The sequence below is a fragment of the Xenia sp. Carnegie-2017 genome, unplaced genomic scaffold (assembly GCF_021976095.1).
Source record: "Xenia sp. Carnegie-2017 unplaced genomic scaffold, XeniaSp_v1 HiC_scaffold_22, whole genome shotgun sequence".
Taxonomy (NCBI): domain Eukaryota; kingdom Metazoa; phylum Cnidaria; class Anthozoa; order Malacalcyonacea; family Xeniidae; genus Xenia; species Xenia sp. Carnegie-2017.
The window spans coordinates 8844381-8867032 of record NW_025813485.1 but is presented as its reverse complement, the minus strand read 5'-3'; the positions used below and the strand labels follow the sequence as shown (position 1 = coordinate 8867032).

The following is a 22652-nucleotide window of genomic DNA, read 5'->3' as shown; positions in this document are numbered from 1 at the left end:
TTTGTTAATGCGGAGTGCTTCTTTCATTTTAAGGATGAATGAGGTGTCGGCAGTGTCGATGATTTTGAAGCAAGAGGGTGAATAGTTCGTTTTACATGAGTGAGATTTAAGAAGGTGTCGGTAGATATGAGAGTTTTTGTCTGTTGTGGTATGTTCGATGATTCTTGTGGATAAATGGCGCGAAGTTTTGCCAATGTATCGGGAATTACATCGCGCGCAATTGAATTCATATACCACCATAGATTTAATTGAATCAGGGATTGGGTCTTTGAATGAGAAAAGGTTTTTGATTTTGAATGATGTGAAAATTAGTGGAATGTCAATATCTGTACAGAAGCGTTTCATAATGTTTTTAAGTCTGCGTTGTGTGTTTCGTGAGTAATGTCCGATGTATGGTAGTTTGAAGTATAGAGTTGTTATTTTGGAACTTTCATTTGCGTTGGTCGTGATCGTCGTGTCAGGAGTTTTGGTGTCTAGTTTGAGGTTGTTGCTTTGTTTGTTGTCGAGATATCGTTTTACGGTTCTGTTAATAAAGTGTAGTGGGAAAGAGTTTCGTTAAAGAGTGGATGTGATGTTTTTTTTATGTCTCGTTGAAAGCCATTGTTCGTATTGTTAAGTTTGTATGCTCTGTCAATTAGTGTGCGTATAAGTCGAGTTTTGTATGAAAGTGGTGTGAAACTAAAATAGTTCATCAGAAGTCCTGTGTATGTTGGTTTGTGATATGTAGATGTTGTACAGCTGTCATGGTATTTTGTTAGAAAAATGTCAAGAAATGGCAGATGATTTTGTTGCTCAGTTTCAAATGAAAATCTAATGTTTGGATGCTGTGTGTTAATGTAATTATAATACTTCGTGGCCTCAGTTTCGTTAGTGAAAACACAAAAAATATCGTCAACGTATCTGCCATTTCGTAAATTGTGGTTTAGTGTCGTTGTAATTGTTCAGCCAGTTTCGTTCATGTGAGCCAGTGAAAATGTTAGCAAATATGGGTGCTAAGGGAGAGCCCATCGCAACACCGTCCGTCTGGTCATAAAATTTTCCATTAAATAAAAAATGCGTCTGTGCTGTTGCTATTAAAAACAGCTGTGTGAGGTCTGTCCTGGGGTTGTGAGTGAATATTAGGTCAATTGCTACGTTGATGGTTTCAGTAAGTGGTATGTTAGTAAACAGGCTTTCAACGTCGTAGGAGATGAAGAACTTGTGACAAGAAGTTGATGAGTTGAAAGATGAGAAGTCGTCGAGGAAAGTGAAAGACTCTTTAGTGGAGTGGTCATCTGGTATGAGTGGTGTTAGTAGAGAACTAAGACTTTTAGCTAAATTGTAATTGTACGAGTTAATTGATGACACTAGCGGTCGTGGTGGAATTATTCGAGATTCGGCAATAACGTTCGGATAATATGTGAAATATTATGATTTCTATTGTGGAACAAAATAACAAGTTACGTATAAGCTAACAACGATATTACAATATCAAGTTCTGAATGTCACTTCATCTGACATGTGTCGTCTCTACTTAATTATGTTTTTCGCGTGATGTTTATATCTTAACACTCCCTTTCGAAAAATATAAACTAATCACTATTCCTTTAAATGTTTGTTACTCCCATATTAGATCTCATTCGTTGAAATACAGTTTTTCCTAATGGTTTCGTTAACATATCAGCAACCACTTGTTGTGACGTACAATACTCAAGTGCAATTTCTTTCTTCAGTACTTTGTCGCGAATGAAATGATATCTTAAGTCAATGTGTTTCGTTTTTGGAAGGGATTTTCTGATTTTTCGACAAACTTGTTGCTCCTTGATTATCCTCTTTAATTCTTTGATGATAGTTGGTTCCTTTTGAGTGAAGTTTAACTCAAGTAGTAATCCTCTTAACCCTACTGCTTCTTGACATGCTTGCGCTGCTGCAACATACTCAGCTTCAATAGATGAGAGAGCTACAATACTTTGCTTTTTGCTTGCCCAACTTACCAATCCACCACAAATCATGAATAGGTATCCTGAATGTGATTTTCGATTATTTGGATCACATCCCTAATCAGCATCAACAAATCTACTTAATTTGACTTCAGATTCCTTATGTCCGTTAAAGCAAATGCCGTAGTTAATCGTACCTTTAATGTAACGTAAAATACGTTTGGCAGCATTCCAATGGTCTTGGCTAGAGTTAGCACAGAATTGATTAACAGTTGAAAGTGCTTGTGGCAGGTCTGGTCTTGTCGCTGTAACTGCATACGTTAATGCACCAATTAATGCTTGATATTTGGTTATGTTCATTGGCTCTCCTTCATTATTCAACAACTTGGTTCCTAGCTCAACGGGAGTTGCAACAGGTTTGCAGTCTTGCATTCTAAATCTCTTCAAAAAATTCGTCAAATACTTTGATTGATGAAGTCGCATTTGTTTCTTTTCCCTGTCTCGTTCAATTTGAATGCCAAGACAGAAATGAATTTCACCTAGATCTTTCATTTCAAAGCGTTTCTTTAAAATACCTTTCGTTGTTACTTCTTGTTGTTACTTTCAAGAATCAAATCATCGACGTATAACGCTAAAAGCATGATATTATCTCCCTTTCGTTTAATGTACGGGCACGGATCAGAATTGGATTGAACGTAACCGGATTTCTTTAAGAACTGATCAATGGTATCGAGCCAGCATCTCGAAGATTGCTTCAAGCCATATATGCTTTTGTTTAATTTACAGACCTTCTGTTCTTGTCCCTTCTTCTTATATCATTCAGGTTGCTTCATATATATTTCCTCTTTAAGTTCACCGTTCAGAAATGCCGTCGACACATCCATTTGGTGTACGTCCAAATCTAACTGATTAGCAATTGCCAAGAGAGAGCGAATTGATGTATATTTTGCTTTTGGAGAAAATGTTTCTTCATAATCCAAACCATATTCTTGTAAGTACCCTTTAGCAACTAACCGAGCTTTATGCCGTTCAATTGCACCGTCTGCTTTGTACTTCACTTTGAATATCTATCGAGAATCTATGGCTTTACGATCTTTATGTAAATCAACCAATGTCCACGTATTGTTTTTTATGTGGGAAGAATATTCACTGTCCATTGCTTGTTTCCATTTCGCCTTATCTGGACTATGAAAAGCTTCATTAATGTTGAGTGGTTCATCGTGACGGATAGATTTATTATCAATGCTAGCGACATTGTTCTGCCACCAATTACCTGTGATCACCACAACAAGTCTATCAGGAAATTTGTGTATTCGTGCTGATCGTTGTGGTTGTTGTTGTTCATCTATCATACTTTTGTTGGAACTATCTTCCATTTCTTCATTGACTTCATGTTCTTCATTGTCTTCTAATAGTTCATCATTCTGTTTTTCGGTCCCAGTATCTTTATCATATCCATGTATTACTATAGTAGATTTCTCTCGTCGATCAAATGAGCTTTCGTCAAATAACACGTCTCTTAATATGTAAATTTTACCAGTTGAAGCTTCGTAGAGTCGATAACCATTACTTTTGAGGCTATACCCAACAAATGTGCATTTCTTGGTTTTGGAGTCCCATTTCTTCCTTGTTTCCTTAGGAACGTGCATGTAAGCTGTGCAACCAAAAATTCTCAGATATGAGACATCAGGTTTCTTAGAATGGAAACATTCGTAAGGTGTAACTCCGTTCACGGATACAGTAGGACTTCGATTTCTTAAGATGACTGCAGTATGAACTGCTTCAGCCCAGAATTTTTTTGGTAGTTTTGCGTTGTTCAGCATAGATCGTGCAGCTTCTTGAATGGTTCTATTCATTCTTTCAGAAACTCCGTTCTGCTGTGGCGTTCTTATAAACCGATGCTGAATTCCCTTATCCTTTAGATATTTTTCAAACATCTGACAAGTGTACTCACCACCGTTGTCTGATCGAAGTACTTTAATTTTCTTGTTAGTGAGATTGGTCACCATTGCTTCAAACTCTTTAAATTTCTCAAAAGCTTCATCCTTTCTCTTCATAAAGTAGACTGTTGTGTACCTTGATTTATCATCAATAAATGTTATGAAATATTTATTTCCACCAAGACTTGTTTCTTCCATCAGTCCACAAACATCGCTATGGACGAGATCATGTACATCTTTAGCACTTGTTGCAGGTTCTCGAGGAAAGGTTGCTCGTATCTGCTTTCCTTGTGCATATCTTTCACAAACTTCAAAGTGATCATCTGATTGAAAATTAAGACCTTTAACCAATTTTTGATCTCGAAGTAGACGTAAATTCTTCAGGCTTAGATGGCCATACCGTTGATGCCATATTCCTTCGCTAGTATCACTTGTAGAAACATTCGCATGCTTCGAATCATCTTGTTCTTCTTTAACATCAAGAACATACAGGTTATTCATCATTCTTCCTGATCCAGATATAGATCCATTTTGATCAAGTATGAAGCAAGTATGTTGATTAAATTCAACTGAGTATCCTCGTTTTGCCGTAGCACTAACTGAGAAGAGATTTTTTCCTAAATCTGGAACATATAGAACGTCAACCAATCTTCTTGGTTCATACTTCTTCTTAGGCTTAATGTCAACGTGTACATTTCCTTTTTCCAGTGCTTGAACTATTCTGTCATCTCCTAGCTTTACCTTTTCAGGGGATTTGAATGGGATGAAATCAACCATGATGTCCTTATTATATGACATATGAGATGATGCACCTGAATCAATGTCCCATGCAGATTCTTTGCTATCCGTAAACAATGATGAATTATGAACTGTGGCTCCGTAGGATGCTTCTTCCCTTTTATTTCTATTGTCACTTTGCCGATTCTGTTTGGGTTTGCGACATTCTCGAGCCCAATGTCCAGGTAACCCGCAGTTGTGGCATTTACCTTTTCTTTTGAATTTGGTATTCTTTATTTTGTCGTTTTTGGATTTTTGACATAGTAGTGCTTTCTCACCAATATCTTTACTTTCGTTGGATCCTTTACGTTTCTGTTCTTCATGAAGAAGTCTTGCAGTAACGAATTCTAATGATAAGTCATCTGCTCTAGATTCCAATGCTGTTATTAAGCCTCTGTACGAATCAGGTAAACTACAAAGGAGTGTCGCCACTTGATCTCCTCGGAAACAGACGCACCCAATGCTTCTAATTGACTTGCAATATCCTTCATCTTGTTGAGATGTTCGGTCATGGAATCATCAGGACTCATACTTGTAGTGAAATATTTCTTTCGCAAGAATAACTTAGTTGCCAAAGATTTGACTTCATAATGACTTTCTAATTTCGCACAAGCATCTTTCGCAGTACGCGCTGATCGAACGAGAGATAGCTGTTCATCGCCGAGAGACAAACATATTGTTGCAAATACCCTCCTTTCCCGCCTTTGATGTTGTCGACGTTGAGTATCAGTAGTTCCTTCACCATTAGGTTCTACCTCATCGCCGATAACTATTTGCCAGAGATCCTTCTCTTCAAGTATCATCTGCATCTTAAACTTCCAAAAGTGAAAGTTTTGGCCGTTGAAATTTTCGATCCGTGTAAATGCTTCGTCATTTCCCGAAGTCGCCATATTCAATATTTCGCACTTATGTAAGCTATATTCTCATGAAATCGCGATATCTCATATACTTTCCCTATTCGCCGTCATCAACAGAAACTCAAACGCTCCTGGGCCCATAACCTGTTAAATTATTCGAGATTCGGCACTAACGTTCGGATAATATGTGAAGTATTATGATTTTTATTGTGGAACAAAATAACAAGTTACGTATAAGCTAACAACGATATTACAATAACAAGTTCTGAATGTCACTTCATCTGACATGTGTCATCTCTACTTAATTATGTTTTTCGCGTGATGTTTATATCTTTTCTCAGTTCTCGTTTCTTGTGAAGTTTTGGTAAGCTATAGAAGCGTGAGGATTGAGAACCTCTGGGAAGATATCATTTTAAACTTTGTTATTAATCGAGTCTTTCTTTAGAAGCTTCCTTAACAGTCGTTGCAGTTTGGCTTCACATGATAATGACGACTTCTTTGAGTGGGGTAAACTTTGCTGTATTGTTAATGATTTTAAGGCAGGAGTTACGATACATTTGACGATCCATGATTACAACGCCGTTGCCTCTGTCCGGTTTGAGAATGACAATGTTTGGATTGTTGCGAATTTTTTTAAGGATGTGATGTTTTTTGAAGTCAGCCGGTGTCGAGTGATAAGATGAGATGTACGAGTGAGCGATGCGTGCCAGCTCTGTTTTGAGTCTTCTTGATTGCGAATGTTAGTTTTATAGTTTGTTGGATTTTTTCGAATGTTGCCAGAATGTCGGTTTAGTTGAGTCGTAGTGGTTTAATGCTGAACCCAAGGCCATTTTTCAGGAGTTCTAAGTTCTTCGTCTGTTAATTGGTGAGATGATAGGTTGGTTATCGTCTCGTTGTGTGTGAATTGTAGAGTTCTGTTCCCCGTGAGATTACTTACTTTTTTCCGATGTGTGGTAATTGTCTTTTGTAGGTATTTGGTTATGTTTTTTCCAGAGCTTTGTCATAGTTTAAACAAGTGTTTAAATTCAATACAATATTTAGTTTATAATACGCTCGGACGCTCCCCATTAATTTATCTTATTTCCTTTTTATTGTTGTAATTTATGTATCATATTACATTTATATAAACCTTGTATCACTTATTATTTTACTCATACTGAAGATACTCATTTCGGCATCATGAGATGTCGAAACATGTCTATTTTAAAAAAACTTGTCGTATATATTAAATGCGCATTAGCAATAGTGCTTTTATAAAATTATGGAAACATTATTTACGACATAGCACAAAAATACGAAGGAAAGGTTTCCTTATCAGAATTGCGGAAGTTTGAAAAGCTTCAAACAAACAAAGGAAAGCAGAACTAGATGTTATGTTATGTTTCTCAAAGATTGTCTGTCCCTCGGCGTTTATCTAAAGTTTCTCGGCTTTCCACTACCAAATGTCAACAACCAAGATAGCTTTGCGATATGCAACCGATTATTACGCAGCGCAATCAAAAAGCGAACAAAGGAAGAACGAAAGTTATCGAATGAAGTAACGAAATTATAAGAAAGTTTAAAGAATAATCTATCCTCTCTCGACTGGAATATTTTAAACAAAGCTCTGGAAAAAACATAACCAAATACCTACAAAAGACAATCACCACACATCGGAAAAAACTAAGTAATCTCACGAAGAACTCTACCATTCACACACAACGAGACGATAACCAATCTATCATCACACCAATTAAAAACGAAGAACAAGAACTCCCGAAAAATGGCCTTGGGTTCAGCATTAAACCACTACGACTCAACTAAACCGACATTCTGGCAACATTCGAAAAAATCCAACAAACTATAAAACATAACATTCGCAATCAAGAAGACTACACGCATCTCAAAACAGAAAAGGCACACATCGCTCACTCGTACATCTCATCTTATCACCCGACACCAGCTGACTTCAAAAAACATCACATGCTTAAAAACATTCGCAACAATCCAAACATTATCATTGTCAAACCGGACGAAGGCAACGGCGTTGTAATCATGGATCGTCAAATGTATCGTAACTTCTGCCTTAAAATCATTAACAATACAGCAAAGTTTACCCCACTCAAAGAAGACGTCACATTATCATGTGAAGCCAAACTGCAACGACTGTTAAGGAAGCTTCTAAAGAAAGACTCTATTAGCAACAAAGTTTATAATGATATCTTCCCAGAGGTTCTCAACCCTCACGCTTCTATGGCTTACCGAAACTTCACAAGAAACGAGAACCAGAACAATCGCCTCCACTACGACCGATAGTTTCATCAATTAACTCGTACAATTACAATTTAGCTAAGTATCTTAGTTCTCTACTAACACCACTCATACCAGATGACCACTCCACTAAAAATTCTTTCACTTTCCTTTCACAGACCTCACACAACTGTTTTTAAAAGCAACAGCACAGACGCATTTTTTAGGTAATGGAAAATTTTATGACCAGACGGACGGTGTTGCGATGGGCTCTCCCTTAGCACCCATATTTGCTAACATTTTCATGGGCTCTCATGAACGAAACTGGCTAAACAATTACAACGACACTAAACCACTATTTTAGCGCAGAGACGTTGACAATATTTTTTGTGTTTTCACTAACGAAACTGATGCCACAAAGTCTTATAATTACATTAACACACAGCATCCAAACATTAGATTTTCATTTGAAACTGAATAACAAGATCAACTGCCATTTCTTGACATTTTACTAACAAAATCCCAAGACAGCTGTACAACATCCACATATCACAAACCAACATACACAGGACTTCTGATGAACTATTTTAGTTTAACACCACTTTCATACAAAACCCGACTTATACGCACACTAATTGACAGAGCACACAAACTTAACAATACGAACAATGGCTTTCAACGAGACATAAAAAACATCACATCCACTCTTTTACCAAACTCTTTCCCACTACACTTTATTAACAGAACCGTAAAACGATATCTCGACAACAAACAAAGCAACAACCTCAAACTAGACACCGAAACTCCTGACACGACGATCACGACCAACACAAATGAAAGTTCCAAAATAACAACTCTATACTTCAAACTACCATACATCGGACATTACTCACGACACACACAACGCAGACTTACAAACATTATGAAACGCTTCTGTACAGATATTAACATTCCACTAATTTTTACATCATTCAAAATCAAAAACCTTTTCTCATTCAAAGACCCAATCCCTGATTCAATTAAATCTATGGTGGTATATGAATTCAATTGCGCGCGATGTAATTCCCGATACATTGGCAAAACTTCGCGCCATTTATCCACAAGAATCATCGAACATACCACAACAGACAAAAACTCTCATATCTACCCCCACCTTCTTAAATCTCACTCATGTAAAACGAACTATTCACCCTCTTGCTTCAAAATCATCGACACTACCGACACCTCATTCATCCTTAAAATGAAAGAAGCACTTCACATTAACAAAACTAACCCTGACCTCAATGTTCAAGTTTTTAAATTCAATACAATATTTAGTTTAAAATACGCTCGGACGCTCCCCATTAATTTATCTTATTTCCTTTTTATTGTTGTAATTTATGTATCATATTACTTTTATATAAACCTTGTACCACTTATTATTTCACTCATACTGAAGATGGCATCATGAGATGTCAAAACATGTCTATTTTAAGAAAACTTGTCGTGTATATTAATGTGATAGGTCTGGTAATGAGATAAGAATTAGCAGCGTCATGCCGAAGCTGATAAGTAGGCTAAAAGCTCATCACGTCTCGACACATTCTTTAAAATACAGATTTTTTGCTCGTTTATTTTCGATTTGTCTTTTCATATAACGGAGTATAAATCGAAAATGGGTATAAATCAAAAATTCGAAATACAAAAACAATATACATTTTGCATTAATTTGTTTAGTATTTTGTTCATAGTAGCAAGATAAGTAATTACCTCTTCAATGTCATTAATTTGATAAGTCTCGTACAATTCACCATCATTGCTGTATGAAACTGAATACTCAGTCACCCATTCATCGGCTGCCTTACAGCCTTGGGTTGCAATTCCCGACAAAACGTTCTTCTTACAAAGGTCTATTTGAATCCATTGCCGTTTATTATCCACATCAGATGACCAAGCTGAATTGGTATTCAATCTTGCACCATGTGGTGGAAAATCTTTCTTGAAACTGGACGATGTTATCCTGTAATCAAATATTCTTCCAATTTCCATTCCAAGGGCATCATCTACACGTTTGCTATCTGCAAAAACAACGCGTGTAAAAACAATTGAGTGCAAGACAGAGTTGAAACTGCCTGGTATGATGCATGTATACCAAAATATCATTGCTTTTATTGTTCATTTTATCGTCCGAAAATCAATACTCTCAAGGTACAGATGCTAAGACCAAAGCCACATTGTAGCTATATAGTATTAGGATAAATGATCTATTATATATACACGGTATAACCTCATTTTTAATTGAAACAAAACAGACAGCGGTTAAGTATAATCTATTTAAATAATAACCAGAAGAATTTGAGCAATCTCATTGGTCGAGGGCTATGATCTATAAGAGGAAAAACGCACGGAATTGAAGTCAATCACAGAAAATTTCTTGTTTTTTTAATGACAAACGAGCTGCGAATTTATTTGAATAGTTACCTGAATTTATCCCTAAATGGGCAAATAAAGAAATTAAGAATGCCTAGTTGAAGCAGTGGACGTATTTGTGCAAAAAGAATTTTCATGCATTGATCTGTACTTCGTCTACAATAACAAAATTTCGTATCTATACAGTTATGGATACACGGGTAAGACGTCATTTGTGATAAAAACTTAAAGTGACCACTCGTCCCAGCAGCTCGTGGTCACTCTGTTTTTATCACAATAGACATCATATCCGTGTATCCATAACTGTATAGACAACGGTTAAATATTATATTAAATATTCAAGGTAAATTCAGGTAGCGAAATATTCAACCAACTTCGCCGTTTGTTTGAAATTTGAAAGCAATGCGTCTTCTAATACGCCATTTGCGTGCGTCCGTCGTTTTATATAGATAATGGTTGTCGACCAATAAGATTGCCAGGTTTCTTTACGTTATTTTTATAAGTAAACGCATGCTTTCAGGGATATTAGTAAATGTCCTGCAAACCAAGGCAGCTTTAGGTTTAGATCTTCTTTTTGGAAATAATGTCCTAAAGTCAACAAAAAATCACCTTTTCGTTTCTTCCAAATATATATCAAAGCAGCGACAATAACACCTGCTAAAATAGCAGCGATTACAAAAGCAGCCGTCGCCCATTTAGGTGTAGGTTTTTTTATCAAAGGTGCAGTCGAAGTAAAAGCTAAAATTAAAAGTAATTACAGCAACAATTAACCATTCAGTCTCACGTTTCTGCGACTGCATGAATAGAGTCAACAAGGAAAATGTGTCATCTATCTATTCGTTTAATGTGACTGGGGCCGGTTGTACGAAAAGCGTTTAAGTCGTTAACCACCGTTTAAATCGACCACCACCGTATAAATTTTCAACACTAGAAAAACTGCGTTGTACGAAGCCCATTTATCTCCATCCACCGGTCAAATTTTGCCTATCCACCGAATTAATTTAAACGGTCTCATGAGACCGTGTAAGTCGCTAAACGGGAGGATAAAGTGTTCTTGTCTTGTAGTCTTTTTCTCATATGGTTTTCAGATTACATGCATGGCATTCATTTCCTCGCTCTCCAAAAAGTTGCTAAGTGTAAACTATGGAGTTTGGAAGGGGACAAAATTAAATAACAAATATTAAAGGCGTTTCATATCCTCGCATCGATGTTTCATGTTTTCGCCACGATTTTTTAATCTTTGACTCGTGCTAAGCCGAGTTCTTTTCGTCGACTCGTGTTTCAATTCGTCGACTTGAACGATGACTTGTACCTTACGGTATGCAAATGCCAGCGGTTATTTTTTGACGATGCTACGTGATTTGGAGAGTTTGGATGCATATATAATTATGACATCTCGAACAAAACAATAAGTCGGAAAATCAAAGAATTTGGTTTGAGAGAAGAGGTCCCCAAATACACTGATATTCCAAACGATGACCTTAATAAAATGGTTTCAGAAATCTATAGAGAATTTCCTAATTGTGGCATTCGTAGAATGAAGGGATTTCTTATGGCAAGAGGTGTAAAATTGCAATGGGAAAGAGTGAGATCATCTCTGTGGAGAATTGACCCAGATGGCATTTTATTATAATCAATGTCTAGTTAACCGAAGGAAGTACTTTATTCCTGGGCCATTGTTCTTACGGCACCTGGATGGCAACCATAATTTAATAAGATGGTGGTTTGTTTTTCATGGGTGCATTGATGGCTACTAAAGGCGTATTATGTATTTAAAAGCAAATACAAACAATAAAGCCAGTACTGTGTATAAACTTTTTATTGAAGCTGTTAGTAACTTTGGCCTCCCAGAAAGAGTTAGGGGTGATCAAGGTGTAGAAAATATTGATGTTGCGTGGTACATGCTCTCCAATCCAGATAGGGACCCTAATCGTTGTAGTTTTATTGCCGATAAAAGCTGCCACAATCAACAGATTGAGAGCTATTGAAAGCTCTTTCATGGTTTTTATTTATTTTTTATTATGTCTTTTGGTGCCTTGAGGAAAATAGTCATTTGGAGCTGGATAATGAGTTACATATTTTTTGTTTACACTATGTTTTTGTTCCCAGAATTAATTGGCATCTTGATCTTTTCAGAAATGGCTATGATAATTACCCATTACAAACTGAATCCAACATTACTCCAAATCAGATTTGGGTGTATGGTTTGAGTCAACCTAATATTAACCACAACCTAATGTTCGAACAAACCAACATAAACATGTATGGTGTAGATTTTGAGGGACCTTTACCTTCTCAAACATACAGAGGTGAAATATCTTCTGAAAGCTAGGTACAGCCTGCCCATTAAATGACCGACAATTGGAAAGTTTTCGGAATATTGTTGATCCTTCGGCGTTATCATCATTACATGGACTAGACATATATTTGAACACAATAAATTTTATTCAGAATATTCTCCAATCACAAACTGGCAATAATCATCCCAACTGTTAAACTCAGAATTGATCATCTTAATTAAACAAAAAATGTTAGCTATAGAAATTTAAGTTTTGTGACATTAATTTTAAACAGCAGACAAACATTTGAAAGTAATTGTTTACTAACAATACAATGAACAAGGCATTAAAAGTCTGGGGCCGGTTGCACAAAACCTAGATAAAGTTATCTGTTGAAAAAGATTACTATATTTTCATAAGTTCTGTTAACCAGCTTTGTGAAGAAGTGCATGGCCTATTATAATCTTCAAGTTCATGCTTTTTCTAATTTCTGATTGGCTTGGAATATTCAGCTCTGTAACTTCATCATCAACTTCTCTGCCATCTTCTTTTGAAATAGCCTCATCTTCAGTAGTCTCACTTTAAATTAATATAGAGCAACAATGTTTGGAATTGTGACGCAAAGCAAATATTGGAAGTTTTTCATTGCATCTTGTACATACAGTCAAAGGGATAGTTGGACTGATGGGCACTGGAGCTGTTTCAACAGGCAATTGCTCTTTAATTGGGCAGATGTAAATTTTGTATTGAAACCAACTATATCCTTAATGTATGGGACACTGTATCCATCAGATGGGATAGGAATAAGGCAAAGAGGCCGTGAATATCCACCACCTTCTCCACGCATAAGTTCATACGCCCCATCTTGTGATTTCAATTTAGGCAATTCAGTTTCAATGACTGACTTCAATATGACAAATCCTGCATTCTTGTCTAGAAAAATAATTCGTTTTTTCCCCAAACCAGCTTTTTTTATGTAGATAGTCGTTGTAAACGTGGAGTTCTGCTATGATTACTTTCAGCTAAAAGGCAAAAGTCATGGGTCCAAGATTTTTTTTGATAAATGACTACTAGATTTTGCCTTTTAGCAGGTCAAAGGTTAAGGTGTTGCCGCAGACCCCCACCACCGAGACTGGGAAAGCTTTGCTAAAAGAAAGCAAGATACTATGCACAAATGAGATGACAAAATACATTTGATAAAAAAATACATTCGCCTTTGAAGACAAAGATTTTTAGCATTTATGTTCCAGAAAGTTTATAAATTTTGTCAGCCTTGAAATACAATACTTTTAAAAGTAATAAATGAAGTTGTATGTGTACCATACATATCTAGTGCTTTTCCTGTTTTATTGCAGTGGTGGTGTAACTAGGCTTGATGATTTGGAGGGGGGCAGTATTCATTTAAGCATGCTATCATCTGCAAAAGAAAATTGATTTCAAATGAATTTAATACAGCAGAACATGAACATGCAAATATTGCATTCACCCCCACCTATCCAGCTGGGTATGCCACTGTTTTACTGTGGGCTTTGCCACTACCACCAAAGCCAATTGTCCAAACTAGCAATATTTCTCATGCAAATTGTCTGTTATTCTTTGTTAGGTCATTCAATAGAAATAATAAGTTGTTATTATTAATAACCACTTACCTAAAATCGCGTTGTACAGCTTCATTAAAACTTTCTCGAGAATGCGACGATGTTGATGCTACTGCAAGCGCTCCATTGATTTTGGAAGTATTTGTTATGCTTGCTGTTGAAGGGCAATGATTCTGAATCCGTTCAAATGCCTCTTTTAATACAGACACAACGCGAACAACTGGATTTTCCGCTATTTTGTTCGAGTTGTCATAATTTTATATGCATCCAAACTCTCCAAATCACGAAGTATCGTCAAAAAATAACCGCTTGCATTTGCATACCGTAAGGTTCAAGTCATCGTTCAATTCGACGAATTAAAACACGAGTCGAAGAAAAGAACTCGGCTTTGCACGAGTCAATGATTAAAAAATCGTGGCGAAGACATGAAACATCGATGCGAAGATATAAAACTCCTTTAAGATTTGTTATTTAATTTTGTCCCCTTCCTAACTCCATAGTAAACTAATACCGTCCAATGACAAGCGGACTTTATAAGGGATACTTCGTGTATATATAGCATATTAGATGTATTGAAATTTCTTCTTAATAACATGTCCTCTATTTGAACGGTGTGTGTGATCATCACTGAAAGAATCTTAAGCAATCCTCCATCTATTTACATATGGCGACCTCAACAAAAGTAAATAGACCGGCTGATATAATTCATAGACGTGAAATACGATGTGAAATAGACAACCGGCGTTTCAACGTACTACAGTGATAACGAGTAACGAGTTGCATGAACCTTGTCGTTTCAGTCAAAAGACTACCGGCTATACATAACAGGTCTTGTCAAAAACCATGTCCAACCAAAAAGAGTAGAGTAAAAAAAACAATTGATCGGCGTCCTGTAAGACTTGTATGAAACTTTGAATCGTTTTTTGTATTTAAAATGAAGATATCATGTCTTTTCGGGTGTTTCTTTACACCATGTAGCATGAAAAACGAAGAAAGTCCATTAAATCGCAGACAGCCAGCATCTCGGACAAAATAAGCCTTCATAACGCTACAATTTGTTGTACCCGAAAGCTTTCACTAAGTAAACAAATTTACTGACTGTATCAAATATGCTAAAAGTATATTTAGGCCTGTTTATATGGAGCCGAGTTACCCGGCTGAGTGAGTTACTCGCTCAACCGAGTTTGACAAAGTGATCTGCTTATATGGCACCGGGTAACTCGGCTAGTACTTCAGTTCATTTGTCTTAAATGAAGTTTTGCCGAGCTATCCGGCCCTTATATAAAATGAATGCATTTCCCGGTGAATCGTTTATATGACACATCATAGTAACTCGCCTTGCCGGGAACTCGGTTTGTGTAAGCGAGTTACCCGGCTAGGCGGTATGAATTTTTCCATATAAACGCATTTGCCGGGTAACTCGGCGAGGCGAGAAAATTTGGCTCTGTTGGTACGCATGCGTACTAAGCCTTGTACTTACAGCATTATTATACAAAAACATACACATATCATAATTTTCAATTTTATATTCGCCTATTCCATTTTTGCTGTGAGGCTTTTTAAAATCTCGCGCGCCTTTACCATTGAGTTCTATAATAACTGGAGGGGAAACGTCAACAAAATTAGTATAAATTATTAGCGCGCGGCCGCGTGGTCAAAAACATGGCGGATTTTGGTTGTCAAAGTCAGCGGAAAGACGGGGGCTCATAAAATGAAATTTTTTTCGCCCACCCGGATTTGACAACCACAATAGCGATTATATAAAATATCAATGCCAAGCACAAAAACTTTTAGAAATTTTATCTTTAAAACATGCTGCAAACTTGTTTGGTAGACGAATGCTAAAGTAATGCCAGAAAAGGAAACATTTCATGATACCGGTAAGCAACGTAAGATTGTTTACCATTTAAAGTGTTCAGTGTTTTGTTTTAAGTCAATACTTGAAGTGTGATGGTATATATTTTGTGAATGTTTTTACTCCTAAGTTATAATTTAAGTTATGTTTATCCATTCTTATTTGTTCTTTACTTAATCGCTTGCTAGACAGGAAAGCAACCAGTTCTTATCGAGATATGCATATCTTAAAACTCCTTGTTTCAACTGAGTTGAAATGGAGGATTTTTTCATGATATTTTTCTGAAAATATGAAGCAAATATTAAGGACAGAGCCGTATTGAAATCAAATGCAGTGCAAGATTAATTAATGAGCTCTTTGGTACATGTCGTACAATAAAAAATACCTGTATTAAACAGCTAGCCTGGACAATTTGACAGATTATGGACAATCATGATGATGGTGTGTAAAGGTTTGCTTTATGCTAAAAGTTTTATAAATGCCATCTGGTGTTTTCTGTAAATGAATTGTTTGTTACACAATGTAGTAAACAGGTTAGTACATCAAAATCAAGATAAAAACTACTTTGTTCAATAATGTGCCAAATTTTGCTCCTACCTTGAAATATTTGCTCAAGAAAAGCTTATCATGACATGCATGAAACATTAAATACAGTACTGCATCATCTGACAAAGTCCATATGTTTTTCAATTCCAGGTGATTAAAAATTCACATAAGATGCATTGGTTGCAATGAAGTTGAATGTGGAAGAAGCAAAAATTGATGACAAAGAACTTTTTATGTCTTTTGAAGAATTACGATATCATTTAAAAGAATAAGAGTAGCAATCTAGTAAAAGAAGCCACATCTGCCTTCAACATGAGACTTCCAATTATGTATAGTTACTTTGTACAAAATACTATTTTAGATAAACTTGATTTTTAAGTTATTTACTGATATTTTTACCAAAAGACAAAAAGAAAAATTCAAAGGCATAATGTAAAATTCAAAAATTTGTCAAGTTGTTTGAACCTAGAAAAAATTAGTATAGGTAACTGTAATTTGTAAGGACACAAGAGAAAAGTAGTGCAAGAAGGTTAGCATTTTTGAGAATTAATAAGTTCTTGACATACATTACACAAGGCCATAATATTATAAATAATGTCTGTATAATAACAATTATACAACATGCTAAATATCTTCACCCACATTATAATTATTTAAACAGGTTTGCCTTCATGCAGCAATAAGAAAAGTGTTATGTCAGAGAAACCAATGCACTTTAATTTAAGAAATCGTATTTTCAATGGGAAATTAATGTAGTTCTGTTCAGTAGTAGATCCATGGTTGTCAATGATAATCCAGTTTCTAATATCTTGGCTCAAAACAGAACCAGCAACATGATTATAGAATTTCTGAATTTCGTTCTTTTGCTCTCCTAGTTCAAGATATTTTCTTCATAAGTTCTCAGTAGATTTATCAGAATATCATAATACCTTATAAGACACCCAGAATCAATCCTACCAAAAAAAAACTCAAAAAAAATACATACCTACTTATAATATATTTCCAGTCGACTTAAGTCGTAGGGGTAAGCTAACTTTTTCTAACTCCTTTTTGCAGATTTTAACTAAGATTTACCCATCTATTCAAGAAAGACAGTTGCACGAAGCTGTTAAAAAATAGTCAAAAACACAAGTATTGCGCATGGGATTATGCATTAAGGTTAAAGGCTAGTTCACATATGTCTGCGGTGTGCCTGCGTTTTTCCTGCGGTATGATTTGGGTATGATTTCGCAGGCAGCCTGCCGGTATCCTGCGGTATCTCTGCACTTGCCTGAGATTTCTTTATGTGGTAATTTTCTTCAAAACAAAAATGGCGGTAAATAAACGACGCTTGACTTCTTTACTTCTTTCAAATTACTCATTACTGTTAACTTTGGTAAATACTTACGTGCAGGGAAGAAAAATGAGAGCACAAAAGAGGAAAAGAAGGTTTTGGGTTAGACCAATGCTACAACAACGCAAGAACTACGGTCAATTTCACTGTTTATTAAAAGAATTACAGTTGCATGATCGTGAATACTTTTTCAGGTATAGGGCTGTATTTTATGCGAGGAGCATTGCTCGATTATATGAGTTTTATATTTGAAAATTTTATCAGGCGTTTGTGTGCAAACTTGTTACTAGAATTGAGATGAACACGTTTTTATTTCAAGGTTCACAAGAATGAGTCCTGAACGATTGGAGCATTTGTTAAGTTTAGTTGCACCATGTATGAAGAAACGAAGTTGCCGGAGTAGAGAAACAATCTCAATTAAACAAAGATTGGTGGTTACACTACGATATCTTGCCACAGGTGACTCACAAGAATCCCAATCATTCAATTTTCGAATTGGTAGAAGCACAGTGTGTATGATCAAAAGAGAAGTTTGTGATGCAATTTGGAAAGCATTACGAGATGAGTACTTGAAGCTTCCCAAGTCAGAAAGGGAATGGCATGGTGTTGCAGAAGAGTTTCTTCAAGAATGGGGGTTCCCTCATTGTATTGGAGCTATCGATGGAAAGCATGTAAACATCGACTGTCCCAAAAATGCTGGATCTCTCTTTTACAACTATAAAAATTATCACAGTACTGTGATCATGGCGATTTGTGATGCAAAGTATAGGTTTTTATTTGTGGACATTGGAAGCTACGGGCGTGACAATGATGCAGCTATATTTTCGCAAACTGAGATAAATAAAAAATAGAAAATGGGCAACTTGGCATACCAGGACCGTCTATGGCTAGTGAATATGTGTTGCCTTATGTTATCACTGGAGATGACATTTTCCCGTTGAAAACCTGGTTGATGAAACCATTTCCTGGAAAAGGTCTTACTCAAGAACAAGCTATATTTAATTATCGATTGTCTAGATGCAGACGAACCATTGAAAACACCTTTGGAATACTGGCAGCTAGGTGGAGAATTTATAGACGACCAATTCGAGCTGCAATTACAACTGTAGATCTTATTGTTCAAGCAACTGTATGCTTGCATAATTATTTGTCATTAACTCAAAACGCATATTATATTCCAAAAGGTTTTGTTGATGCTGAAGATGGATCTGGGAATATTTTTAATGGGGAATGGAGACACATCACGCAAGGGGATGAGAGCACTTTGCAAGCAGTTCGACGAGTTGGGAGCAATTCTTATTCATTTACTGCAAAGTCTGTGAGAGAGCATTATTGTGAATATTTTAAAAGCAACTATGGAGCCTTGCCCTGGCAGCTAGATTATGTTAGATACTGTGGAAAAAGATGCTGAAATGTTTATCAGCTAAATATGAAATTTGCAAAATACAATATTTGGGTCTATATGTAATCCTGAAAACCCTAATGTAAAGGGAGGAATTTGTAAACAAGCAATAATAATTCATCTATTTAAAGTTCTTAACTTCTTTTAAGAAACTAACAATCTCCTTGGTCAAGATTGTTATTGAAGTTCATCCTTTGCTGACTTAAATTATGGTGCTGCATCCATGGGTTAGGGGGGTGAGAAGAAGTATGGATTTTTTTGTGTGGCCTGTTGTTGGGCATTACATTCCATTTCCATTTCGTTCATCACTTTCAAAATATTTAGCTGGAGCAAAGACTTGTGTGAAGTTGGGATGCGTTTGAATTTGGAAACCAAGCTCAAGCAAAACAATGTATCTTCATCATTTTTGGCAATGTTTCCCATGTCAGCATCTGAAGAAGAAAGTTGCAATATGGCGGAATTGATGCCATGCATGGTCTTCATGACTTCCTTTTCAAACCCAAGTGCTGTGTTAACTTTTTTATTCTTTGCCTATGGCCTGCAATATTTTTCTTCTTCTAATGAGCATATCTTTCTTTTGCCAAGCGTTTTACTATCTTTGACCATCTGTATAGCATCATTATTACCACTACCAATATCTGGATCCAAGTCTTGTCCTCCATTGGATGAGGTTTGATCAGAAAAACTGGCTGATATATCGTCCGAATCATCGTCTACAAACACCGTGCTAACCTTACTAGATTCGCTTCCCTCATCAGTTAGTTCTATTGATGCATGGGAAGTTTGCCCAAGAGGATAGTTCGTGGAAGTTGAAAAATTACTTGTTGTCTGACGATGTCGAATATGTGTAATTAACCATCGCAGATGTTCTAAATCAGGCCTGATTTCAATATCTGCCCGACCACTGCCTGATTTTCCCTTAATATTCTTTATGTACTTGGAGAAATTTGTTCGTATTGTGTTGTATCTTTTTTGCACACTTGCAACGTCCAATTCCAAAGCTTCTGCCACAGCTTGCCAAGCGTTTTGTTTTATCCTTTGATTTTTGTAATCTGGACACGATTTATCGTATATAGCACGATATATACGTATGGTATCCATAAGTGCTTTGTTCTTGACTGTTTCAATAACTTCATTGGTGTCTGAATTGTTATTTTCGTCCATTTCGGTGCTTTGTAGTGTGCGTTTTGCTATTTCGTCCGCCATGTTATCCACATCAGACCGATGCATTGTGGGATTCGACAAATCGTTCAGGCATACCGGCGGACCATTCACATATATGAAATTGCCGCCGTATACCGCAGACATATAGCAAACTTGCCGGGAAAGTTGAACTCTAGTCAACTTTCCCGGCAGGCCGCCGATGTTGACACAGATAACCTGCGTTACCGGCGAGCGATTGTTCACATATACAATAAATAAGCGCAGGTCTTGTCGGCGGTCATTTCGCAGGCGCACCGCAGGCATATGTGAACCAGGCTTAACAACACATTGACAGTGTAAAGAATGCCGTTTGATATTTAATTCTAACATAGCTAAAGCATTACTTGACAAAATATACGTTATTTTACAGTAGATTTACCTCATTTAAATGTGTGTGTCTATTTCACAAAAATCTTAAGCAATATTTTATGCTTACGGTATCGTGGTTGTTTTCGCTGGTTGTCATTAATATAAGCAGTAATAGAGTTCCGGATTCGGGAGGGAGCGAATGTTAAAAATTTTTCTCAAAGTGGAAGTTTTGACAACCAAAATCCGCCATTACCGCCATGTTTTTGACCACGGGGTCCAGGCCCCTTTCCCCCTCCAGTTATTATAGAACTCAATGGCCTTTACTCGAAGTTAGCATAGCCAAACTTCATTTAAGACAAATGAACGGAAGTACTTCCCGGTGCCATATAAACAGATCACTTTGTCAAACTCAGTTAAGCGAGTAAATCGTTCAGCCGGGTAACTCGGCTCCCCATATAAACAGGCCCTTAATACAGTCAGTAATTATTAATATTCTCGAGTTTTACCGCCTAGTTACCTAGTGATTAAATAGCAAAACCAGGTTTTATCTTGTTTCCCCCGTGTAAATTTCAGCTTATCCTGCCAATAGCTAAACGCTAAGCTAAATGGCGTTCGTGCAACGCAATTTTAACCATCGTTTAACTATCCAACGGATAAGGAATTTATACGGTTTATAGCGGCTAAACGTCGTTTAGTTTAAACGCCTTTCGTACAACCGGCCCGTGGTTCCAAACCTATATGTCTTGGAGTTATGTAGTGAAATATTTTCGTCTTTTTGAATATGCATTTGATATTACTGGATTCCGTGAAGAGCAAGGTTATCTAAATGCAACAAAAGTATATTCAATCAAATAGATATCAAAACAGGAAAATGTGCATATCAAAATGCAAATAAGTCATAAGTCGCTGCAAAACACGAATTCAGTACGCGGTGCAAATATGGTGAATTGTTGATTTGGTCCCATTTAAAATTAATGAACACACTGTTCTAACTTAGCCTATATGTACATAAATGAATTTTTTCACTAAGTAATTCATACGTTGATTATGTTCACTATAACAAAACATTAAAACGTTAACATGTCTCAAAAGCATAAATATTCAGGCACTGCAATTATGCAAGTTTCAACCACAATACTTACCACTATTGTGTAATTGCAGCGATTAGATAAACTTAATATTGTGTAATTTGATTTTGTCTAAAAAAACAACATGAACGTGTGTTAAAATGATCTAAATATATACAAAAAATATACTCAATAAAAAATAAAGTGTTATAACCTACACCCTAACTTTTCTAAAGCATCTGGTATATTGTAGAATATTGTTGTAAAAATATGTAGTTCGTGCCATGGGCAAATTTTCTGGGAGTTTAGGGCTGTGCCACACCTCGAAATAACGGACTTGGTCCCTTAAATAAATTTTTTACTCTTTTAAGAAACATTTTAACCCCTCAATAGTAGTAGAGTTAACCATGAGCAATTTCTGGGCAATGTTTCAACTTCCCATTAACTGTTGCTGCAATGCATGATTGCCCGAAAAATTGTTACTTCCTTACTTTGTCTCTACGTCACTTATTAAAGAGCTCACCTACCTGAAATTTTTAGCATCTCCCCTCTAAAAAATGAGAAAACTTGCCCATGGTTCAAGTTCCATATTGCAAACAACAGGCTTGCCTACCGAGTTCTGTTTAATGTGTCCATCATCACAAACTTCTCTATTTTCACTCTCCCAACGAATGAGAAACTTATAACCGGTAATATTTAAATTGCTTGGAAAGTTTAAAGTCCAGTTTAAAGCTACACTATTGTTTGCTGTTACCATCATATCTCCGTCAATTTGTGACTCTATAATTTTAAACGAATTTAACAAATCAAATTATGTTCAATATGTTGCATACTGGCTTGAACTTATTCGTTCGTTAGTTTGCATGTAAAAATCCTAAATAAAAATATGTCTTTCTGACAGACAAGATGGATTGCGTTGAGCATGCAGG

General features: G+C 36.3%; 1 protein-coding gene across 1 annotated transcript in view; it reads right to left on the bottom strand.

Moving 5' to 3' along the window:
• Window positions 1-22652, bottom strand: part of LOC124445607 — a 49848-nt gene that overhangs the window by 4420 nt on the left and 22776 nt on the right. Inside the window, exons 8-12 of the mRNA XM_046996345.1 lie at window positions 22337-22503; window positions 21799-21855; window positions 21391-21478; window positions 10741-10869; window positions 9472-9779 (exon numbers count right to left, since the gene is read on the bottom strand). Coding sequence (XP_046852301.1) covers window positions 9472-9779; window positions 10741-10869; window positions 21391-21478; window positions 21799-21855; window positions 22337-22503 — 749 coding nt within the window. The remainder of the gene's footprint in view (window positions 1-9471; window positions 9780-10740; window positions 10870-21390; window positions 21479-21798; window positions 21856-22336; window positions 22504-22652) is intronic.